Below are 9,970 nucleotides of genomic sequence, written 5' to 3' on the forward strand. Positions count from 1 at the left end.
TCAGGTTTAAAATTGGATTCGAGGTTTAGGATTGAGATTGAAGTTTGGTTTAAAGTAACTTTATTTGAAGGAGGGTTTGGATTAGGGTTAGTGTGACTTTATTTAGAAGAGCGTTATGTTTGGTTTATGGTTGGGTTGCGGGTGGAGCAGGGAGGCTCTGCCTGGATGGATGAATGCTAGGTGAGGGTTAGAGTTAGTCTGGAATTATTTTATTGGAAGGAGGGTTGGGATTGGTCTAGGTTAAAGGTGACTGTAGTTGGAGGAGAAAGTGGTTTAGAGCTGGATTTGGGTTGGGATTAGGTTTTGGGTGGAGGAAGGAGGCTGTGTACCCAGACTGAGGTTAGCATAGGGTAATGTTGGAGTTGGGTTTAGGGTGACTTTATTTGGAGGAGGATGATTAAAATTTGGGTTTCCCAGGGAGGAAGGCTCTCTGCTTTCTGAATGTGACAGTAGTTTTAGATTTAGTGGTCAGAGTTAGGTTAGGGTGAATTCATTTGCAACAGGAGAAGGGTTATGGATTGGGTTGGAATTGGTTTTTTTTGAGGGTGGCTCTGTGCTTGGACAGATGTTAGGGTAGTATTGAATTTAGGGGTTTAAATTAGCTTAGGGCAACTTTACTCGGAGGAGGAAGAGGAGGGTTAGAGTTGGGTTTCAGGGGGTGGAGGAAACAGCTTTTCTGACAAAACCAATGTTAGGGTCCGGGGGGAGTAAGTTAGAGTTAGATTTAACAATTAGAGTTAGTGTAGGCAACTTTATTTGTAGGAAGATGATTAGGAGTTTAAGGTTAGGTTCTGTTTGGGGTTTGGGTGGAGGAGGGACATTGTGCCAGACCAATGTTAGGGTAGTTGAAGGAGTTATGGGTTAAAGTGTTAGTTTACAGTGACTTTATTTGTAGGAGGAGGTGGTTTAAGGTTAGGTGAGTTTGGGTTGTGTTAGGTATTCCATTGGGATTGGAGTTAGGATTAAAGTTAGGTTTTAGATTGGGATTAGGGTAAGGAAGAAACATTTACAGTTATATGGTGCATTTTACAACCTCTGGATGTCCCAAAGTATAGGGAATTTGCACATAGCTAGGTCCCTCAAACAGCAATGGACTAGTGACCAGATGATCTGTTTCAGTGATGTTGGTTGAGGTATACATCTTGACATGGGCACCAGGAAAGACCTCCCCTGCTCTTCTTCAAACTAGTGACATGGGATCTTTTACATCCACCTGAGGGCACATGGGGCCTTGGTTTAATGTCACATCCGAGAAACAACACCTCCAACAGTGCTGCACTCCCTCAGTATTGCGCTGAGAGGGTCAGCCTGGATTTTGCGCTCAAGTGTCTAGAGTGGGACTTGAATTCAAGTCCTTCTGACTCAGGGTCAAAAATGCTACCAACAAAGCCAAGGCAACTGAGTAATCTATTACAGGCATGATCTGATTAAATTGAAATTACCAGAAAAGGTAGCATCAAATCATTACTACAATGCTACCTAACTGGGGGCATGGGACATATTGTTTCCTTGGACCAATAATATTACTGGAAGAGTAGACACTTAATTTAACCCCTGGGCCACGTGGGTACCAGCCAAGATATATACTCAATCCTCTGGAGTGGGATTTGAACTCATGATTGTTTGACTCTAAGGTGAAAGTACTACCAACTGATCTAGATATTGGGTTTGGGGTTAAGGAGAATGAGAAAAAAAACTTGCATTTATATAGTGCTTTTCACAACCATCAGATGTCTCAAAGTGCTTTACAGCCAATGAAGTACTTTTGAAGTGTAGTCACTGTGTAATATAGGAAACATGACAACTAATTTGTCCACAGCAAACTCCCACAACCAGCAATGTAATAGTGACCAGATAATCTGTTTTTGTGATGTTGATTGAGGGATAAATATTGGCTAGAATGCTGGGGATAACTCCCCTGCACGTCTTTGAAATAGTGCCAAGGGATCTTTAACATCCACCGAGCTGGCAGTTGGGGCCTTGGTTTATCGTCTCATCCGCAAGATGACACCTCCTTTAAGAGTTGGGCTGAAGTTGCAATGGGTTTTGGCAACTGCCAAAGAGAGATTATCACTATGCAAACTGGCAACCGAAGAAAAGTTAAGGCCATCGTTGATAAGTGAGATGTATGCAATTGTGAGGATGAAAGTAAGCACATTAACATCAGCAAATAGGGTTGAATTTATTGCTGTGTTTCTAAATAACATTTATTGCAGAAACAAAGTTTGGTTATGCTTTGGGTTGAGGGTGGGGATGGTGTTGGGCGTGCAGTCAAGCTGAGCTTGAGAGGGCGGTTGGGTTTGCAAGGCTGCGTCGGGCCGCAGTTACTGGGCGCTCTTATAGGGGGCGCAATATCTGGGCGCCGTTGCTACTCGCGCGGCGGAAGGTTCCAGGCGGCCATGTCTCGGAAGTTTGTCGCTAACCTGTTAAAGTTGAAGTATCCTGCTGGGAGCAGCATGTCCACCTCCGGTAACTTCACTGTCCGACATGACCGTCAAAGACAACAATTTTCAGTTAGCCTGGGCGGTAAGTAGCCTGGGCTGGGAGCGTCACCAATAGAAATACAAGTCTGGCGGCCGCACCAAATAGGCCAACCGCCTCCGTGAATGATTCTACCCGTTACCAGGGCAGCTTGGCGGTACCCGAGACTCTGAATAAATCATAAAGCATCCACTGCGCAAACTCAGAGCCCCCGCCCCTAGCTGCCGACATTAATAATCCGTATGCGCTTATTTTCACCCTCACCGTGACATACATCTCAATCAAAAGCAAGTGGTGGCCTTAACCTTTCCTTGACTGTCAGTTTTCATTGGGATGAATTTTTAGGAATTGGTGGGTATTTAAGCAATACTTTCGTTGTCCAAAGTCTCCTCCAGCTGCAGGCTTATGCTACCCAATTTGGGAAATTTAGTCAACAGTATGGAACCAATCACAGCAGACAAGTGACTATCACACCTTGGCATCTGCATACATATATTGCTTGACCTACTAGGACTAAAATATTAAAAACAAGAAATGCTGGAAATACTCAGCAGGTCTGGCAGCACTGCCAGTTCTGAAGAAGGGTCACTGACCTGAAACATTAACTCTGCTTCTGTCTCCACAGATGCTGACAGACCTGCTGAGTATTTTCAGCATTTCTTGTTTTTATTTCAGATTTCCAGCATCTGCAGTATTTTGCTTTTAAGGACTGAAATATTTGTGGATTCATCACATACTTCAGAAGCCATGGTTGAATAAACTAGCATTAAGGGTTTCATGGACATTGGTTATGGAAGATTTTACCTGCCGCAGGGCAGAAATTTCTGCTGCTGTTTCCCTCATCAAGTGGGGTGGGGTGGGGGTGTCACCACTGAAAGCACGTGACAGCAAGTCAAGCCAAGGTTCCACATAAGGAAATGCTGTCAGGTGTACAAGAATGTAGATCATGAACCACAGCCATCAAAGTAGTGGCATTGAAGAAGCTGTTGGGGAGAGACAGATGATATGGGTTGTCTGCCAGTGAGTACAGTGTCTTTCCTCCTATGCGTTCCTACTGACCATACAGAATTACAGTACTATTTCAAGTTAAATTATGACTGTGCAACAATGGGATTATAAATACATACTGGTAAAAAACAGGAGTTCAGGACTGAGAAGGAAGAACATCACCCCTTGGAATGATCTTCCTGTCAAACTTGTGAAATCAGTGAGCCTATAATTATTCAAGAGGCAGCTAGATGCTGTGAGAGGGCACCATGAGTTTCTATGGAAAGATGGGCTGACTGATCTTTGTTATTTTTCTTTTTGTGACCTTCAAAAGTTAGTGAAACACGAGCACAAGGGCACTTACCGACTGCAGAAAAGAAAGAAGCTCCACTGGCTTAAGATATCTTTTGGGAGGCCAATGAAGGATTGGAACCAAAGGGAGTGATATGCATGGAGATCAGTGGGATTGCTCTCAGATGGAGCATTATGAGGCTTATGAAGAACCAGTGCCTTATTTTGAGTGTAATGGGCATGATATACCTGTGGTATAGACAAGAGTCTGAGTACCGCTATCTTCAATGTCCATAATGTGCTAGACCCATAGTTGGCATCGATCTTCCCATTAAGCTGTGCACATACGCAACCATGCAGGCCTTGTCACATTGAAATATTGTGTGGGCTTGGCTGTGCAGCAGCTGTGCAAAATTAAAGGGACTGCGCATTGAAAAAACTGGCCATGTGTGACAAAATTTTAAAGGGAATGTTGGTTGGCAGTGCCAACAAAGTGGCTGCTGTGGAAATCGCAATGACCCAAGGAGTAAAAGGAATGTTGCATAATCCTTGACTGCTGCTACATTTGATGTAGGTATTTAACATTCAAGGTGACCTACATCAAGGATTATCAACCTTAGAGAAAAATTTACTATCAGTTATAAGGGAGCGTTTCTCTAGCCTTGTAGATCCATTTTTCTCTGCACATGGACATATTTGTCACTGCATGATGAGATGCACACCACCAGGGCCCCAAGTAGGATACCACAGAGGCAGGAGCTTGAAACTCCAAATGGCAGCCTGCGGTGGTGATATGCTGCCTTGGCTACATTACTTATGGAGCCCCACATACAATACGCAAAGCACTTCTGCCCTGATATCCCATCATCAGAAAGTGCCATTAATCCGCTCTACCATCCACTCTTAAGGCCCAAAGTTGGACAATCCAATTTGCACCAACTGTATCGCTTGTAGGAGGGAATCATGGGGCACATACACAGTTATTTGGGAGGCAACACCACTCAGTATACACAGTGGGCATATTTGGAAAAAAAAGATTTTTAAGTTACTGTCTTTCCTTTTGTCTCATGTGTTCTTTAGACGAGTTTCAGAGCAACAGGCAGTTCAGGTATTCAGAATTGTATCTACCAATCTATGGATAATATTTCCTTTGGATGTCACGTTGATATGATTTGTCTGAATGTGAGCCTCATCTGATCCCGATTGCTGAATGCAGCGGGCAGGAATTTATCTTGTAATCCATTGTGAGGTCAGGAATTCACAGTCTAGAATTGAAATTAAGTTCCCTGGAGAGGCGTCTTCAGGTAGCGATGAGAGGAGAATATTTGTCAGCTGATTAGGCCAATTGGGCACTAAGTCTGAACCTCTGACTCTGCGTAGAATGTGGAAATATTGCAGGTATGTTTGTCAGGGAGGAGGCCCCCAAATCCTCTGCTACCATTTGACCATTTGGTAATTGGTAATTGCATCACTGAAATATCCTTTCATCTTTGGAATCTGAGCTAAATCTCGTCCTCGCTATTGAAATGAAGGTCTTCCTCTGGTGGTTATAATGAGCTTGCACCAAATAAGTTGCGATAGTTTCAACCTTAGTTCAGAGTGAATATGAGCCGTACAGAATAAACATGCCCACAATTCATCTCACAGTGATATAAGATGGATCAGTTTAACTTGGAGTGGTTACGAAGATGGATGGCTAATGTCGGAAGCAGGAAGATTTACTGGTGCAGTAGGGATGATTTGATGTTGGAGTTAAGGACAAAAGAATATGTAGCATTTACTTCACAGATGGCCATGCTCTGATCAATTGCAGTCAGGTTCAAACACTCAGTCTTCACCAGCTGATTACAACTCAAACCAATGTTTGCTGCCCATTGCTGTTTCTTAGGTCCACACAAACAGATTCCACATTTTGTTCTTCCGATCTGAGATCCTCCCTTACTAATGTACTGATCCCATCCCTTATTATCAGCGCAACACCACCACCTTTTCCTTTTCGCCTGTCCCTTCCTAAATGCTGAATATCCTTGAATATTCAGTTCCCAATCTTGGTCACCCTGTAGCCATGTTTCTGTATGGCAGTTAGATCATACCCATTTACCTCTTTTTGGGCCTTTAAGTCATCTACCTTGCCTGATCTATTAACCACAGCAATTAAGATTGAAAAAGAGCTCATTGCGAGCTTGTTAAGGGGCATATTCTGAATTTGACAGGGATGAAGGGGCTGCATGCGCTGTCTGGCGCAGAGCAAGTGAATTGAGGCGGGGAATTGGATCAGCCCTGTGAAAGGATGAATGGCGCAGAGGGGGACTCAAGCCATTGGCTCAAATCAGTTTGCAGTGAGAGTGGTCAGTAAGCCTTTGGGTATTGCAGGGGGTCGTCACCCTCCTGACTATAAGAGGATGCAAGGCTGCCAAACTCAATTGTGGGGCCACCTGACCACAAGGAAGGCAGCAGCTGGCAATGGGTGCATGACTGTCAAATTTTGGGTCCAGTGGCAATGAGGATCAATGGTCTCTGCAGGAATAGCGGAGCCCCAGGCATCAGGAAGACAGTGGCGAGGGACAAGGGGCAGGAAGGACATGGAGGCCATACCCTCAGCATAGGATCTGCCAGCAAAGAAGGAGCTACCTGAGATGACCGAGAACCAGTGCTGCAGCAGACTGAGAGTTTCCAGGCAGGTGGTCTCAGAGATCTGTCCCCCCATCGCCGATGACCTCATGACAAGCAGCACTGCTCACCATGCCTAACCAGTAGCCGTCAAAGTCACTGTGGCCTTGAGCTCCTTCACTTCTGACTCCTTTGAAGGATCAGCTGCGGACCTTGGTGTTATCTTGCAAACGGCTGCACACCACTGCATCTCGCAGGTCACTGATACCCTATTTGTGAGAGCTGGACAGTACGTTCAATTCCAGGCAAATGTGGCCTTGCTGGCACAGAGGGCAGTGGGTTGTGCCTCTATTACTGGATTCCCCAGGTGCAGGCCATCATTGATTACATCCGTGTGTCCATCTAGGCAACCAGTGACTGGACAGTGAGATTTATCAACAGGAAGGGCTTCCTGTCTGCGACCATAACAAGAGCTTCCTCCATGTGTGCACTCACTTTCCTGACAGCTGCCATGACTTTTTCATCGTCTGCCAGTCCAGGCTGCTGCAGCTCTTTGCTTCACCATCTCACCTAAAACTCAGTGGATAGATTCTAGAGGACAAGGGATATCCCTTGAAGAGATGGCTACTCATCCCTTTACGAGAGCCCGAGACAGAGGCACAGGGGTACTCCATCTGCTCACTAGGACAACCATTGAGCAGGCCATCGAGCTTCTGGAGATGCGGTTCCGATGTCTGGACTAATTGCGAGGCGCCCTGTAATACACTCATGCAAGGGTCTCCCTCATTGTGGCGGTCTGCTGTGCTCTCCTTAACATAGTCCTCCAGAGAGGTGTGTACCTTGAAGCGTGTGAAACCCTGGAAGGACACAGCTCATTGGAGGAAGAAGAGGAGCAGGTCAAGGAAGAGGAGGAGAATGAAGAACACCAAGGTGCCCTGGCTGTACAGGGAGTTGTGCAGGACCGGTGCGCGGCTCAATGTTCTCATCAGGATTTCATCTGATTCAGGCTTGTTTCAACTGAGCCCCTCTAACCCAGGAGGAATGGCATGGCCTGGAACTGACTCTGAGCTGCCTGTGCTAACGCTTCCATGGAACATGTAAACTCTTGCTACCAATGAAGGATGCACATCTGCCCAGAGGTTTCACCGTCCCCATATTTGGACCCTTGCTCACCTTCACCACTTCATTTTTCTTTCCGTGTCCTGCCAGTAATAAAAGGATGCTCACACATCTGGCTTCATGTGTCACAATTTACATGGTGCTCATAAAGAAAGAAAGTGCACAGTTACAGGTAGAAGACACCTTGGTGGCCTCTGCTCTTGGCCACTTCTTTGCGGTGCTCCCCTTGTAGCCTCAAAGGAGATGGAGGAAGCCTGCTTACTTATCTCTGGATGTAGCTGAGATGCATGTGGCGGTTGTCCTCATCGTGGAAATGTCAGTGGGGATATAGCCAGAGGCTGCTGCACCTGTATCATTGCAGGGGTATCCTCCGTCACTGGCCCAGATGCTCCCTCCATTAGAGGGGCAAAGGAGGAGGATGATGATGATGGTGGTGGTGCGCTGTGCAAGGTGGTACCCTTTTCCTTCTTGGTGACAGCCTAAGCCCTTGGCTGGCGCTCAGGATGACTGAGGGGAGCACCAGCTGGGCGCAACTGGTATGCCCTCCAGACATCCCTGCACCATTAGCGACATTGACCGGTCAGGGCTGCATAGTGTGGCCTGCATCCTGTGTACGTCAGTGCACAGTTCCTTGCATGTACTGCAAGTGCTGCCGCATATATAGCTGCCCATGAGGCTGGCCACTCTCTCAAAGGAAGAGTTCACGTACTCAAAGCCCTGAACCATGAGCCGGATAGATGCTGCATTCTCAGCCCATGATTGCGCACTGCCTCAGAGACCTCAGACATGTGGGAGCACATCTATTGCTGCTGGTCTAGGTAGAGTCTCCTTTCTTGTGACTCAGAGCCCCTGCATCTGTGCCCAGCTGAGAAGGCTGTTTTCTGTTCTTCATCCTTCAAAGGGGACTTCAAAGATGCCTCTGGCATCTCCTTCTGCACATTAGTGCCGTGCTTATCACCCAGTGCCACCCTATCTAACTGTGCGTGTGAGTCACGAGGTGACTATATCAGTGCTGGAGAGGGGTGTGCTTGTAAGGTTTGACACTGCTTCTTCTGGGGTCTGCTGTTGCTGCCATTGGCCTGGTGATGGTGCAGTGGTCAGTCATTGCTGCTGGACATTGGAACTTGTGGGAGACACAAGAAGAGAACATGACAACTAGCCTTGGAGAGCAGAAGCCTTTGCGGTGCTGGGGCTTCCCGGTGCAGCTGAGCCTTTGCCATACTGTCGGATGCAGTGCTCTTAGTGTACACTTCCATTTTGCATTCACCCTTTCCACCTCGGATGTTCATTTCACCTTGCCTGACTTCCTTCCGGTCAGCGACCCTGGCGATGTCCATGGCTCCCTCCTCCATGGTCCATGGTGGTAAATAACATGCAGGTATGGAACTGTCTGTGCCCCCTCGTGGGTATGATGAGATTGTTTCTCCTGCAAGGACAAAAGAGATCATGATAAGGCACTGCTGGACTCTGAGACATTCTGATGAGTCGGTAAGTGCCCTGGGTGCACATTCCTCCCATATTCAGGAGCAGCATTGTGCCCTTAGGCTCCTCAGCTGGGATGTCTGCTGGAGCGTTAATACCCAGAGGCCTGTCCTGAGGTTGCTGCTTTGCACTCATCCCGCCAGAGTGAATAAGGTCATTGACCCTCTTCCTACTGGTTCCAGTTGCTGTGTACCAGTGTCAGCTATCTCCATCCAGGTCTACTTAGTTTGGGTGGGTGGCCTCCTGCTGCCACCCTCCGGGAAGAGGACCTCCCTCTCCCTCCTGGCCTCAAGGAGGACCTCCAAGTCTCTGTCTCTCCTGAGACGTCTTTCAAACAGATAGTAACACAGTCTGGCTGCCATTGTCTGCTTAAATTGAGCCCGCAGTTGCCTCCGTTCTCGTCCCCATGGCTGGTAATCAGCTGCCAAACCCGTCTTCAAGCTAATTAAGAGGGCTCCCCACTCCCCAGTAAAAATTGGGGTTGGTGAGCTTCCTCCCCTTCCCACCACCCCCCCACCCCAGGGTGGTTGCGAGACGTGGGACATGGAAACAGTCCTGGCATCTGTTGTCCACCCCGGAAAGAAAATCCTGCCCAATGTTTCAGCTTGACGACCTTTCATCAGAACAGTAATATAATACAGTTATATATTTACAGAAGGAAGTATATTTAACTCTTAAAGTTGCAACTTTAAGAACTAAGCTGTTGAAACTCTTGACACAAAGAAAGATTTGAGAAATTCAAAGATATTTAGATTAGTATAGGCTCTGAAATGATAAAGAATTCAAAGAGAACAAAAAGTGTATATTTGAAAGCTTTTTGTAAAGGATAAGCTTAGTTCTTACTGTTGCAATTTTTTTGAGTTAAATATACTTTCTTCTGTAAATGTATAACTATTACTGTTCTTATGAAAGGTCATCAGTAACATTCAAACTGAACCGATCCTGGAGTACTGTTTAAGTTTGAATGATTCTCCAGCCTTTAATGTGGAAAGCTTGCGTC

General features: G+C 46.4%; 1 protein-coding gene and 1 long non-coding RNA gene across 4 annotated transcripts in view; one reads left to right on the forward strand and one right to left on the reverse strand.

Annotated features, from left to right (window-relative positions):
* The window catches only part of LOC137384230 (uncharacterized), a 35,041-nt gene extending 32,410 nt beyond the window's left edge, over positions 1-2,631 (reverse strand). For all 3 annotated transcript variants that reach the window (XR_010977548.1, XR_010977547.1, XR_010977549.1), the window contains exon 1: positions 2,424-2,631. This is a non-coding gene — a long non-coding RNA (uncharacterized lncRNA). The remainder of the gene's footprint in view (positions 1-2,423) is intronic.
* Positions 2,354-9,970, forward strand: part of LOC137384229 (protein NATD1-like) — a 33,506-nt gene continuing 25,889 nt past the window's right edge. Inside the window, exon 1 of the mRNA XM_068057942.1 lies at positions 2,354-2,526. Coding sequence (XP_067914043.1) covers positions 2,400-2,526 — 127 coding nt within the window. The 5' untranslated portion in view covers positions 2,354-2,399. The remainder of the gene's footprint in view (positions 2,527-9,970) is intronic.

This window comes from Heterodontus francisci, chromosome 26 (assembly GCF_036365525.1).
Source record: "Heterodontus francisci isolate sHetFra1 chromosome 26, sHetFra1.hap1, whole genome shotgun sequence".
Lineage (NCBI taxonomy): Eukaryota > Metazoa > Chordata > Chondrichthyes > Heterodontiformes > Heterodontidae > Heterodontus > Heterodontus francisci.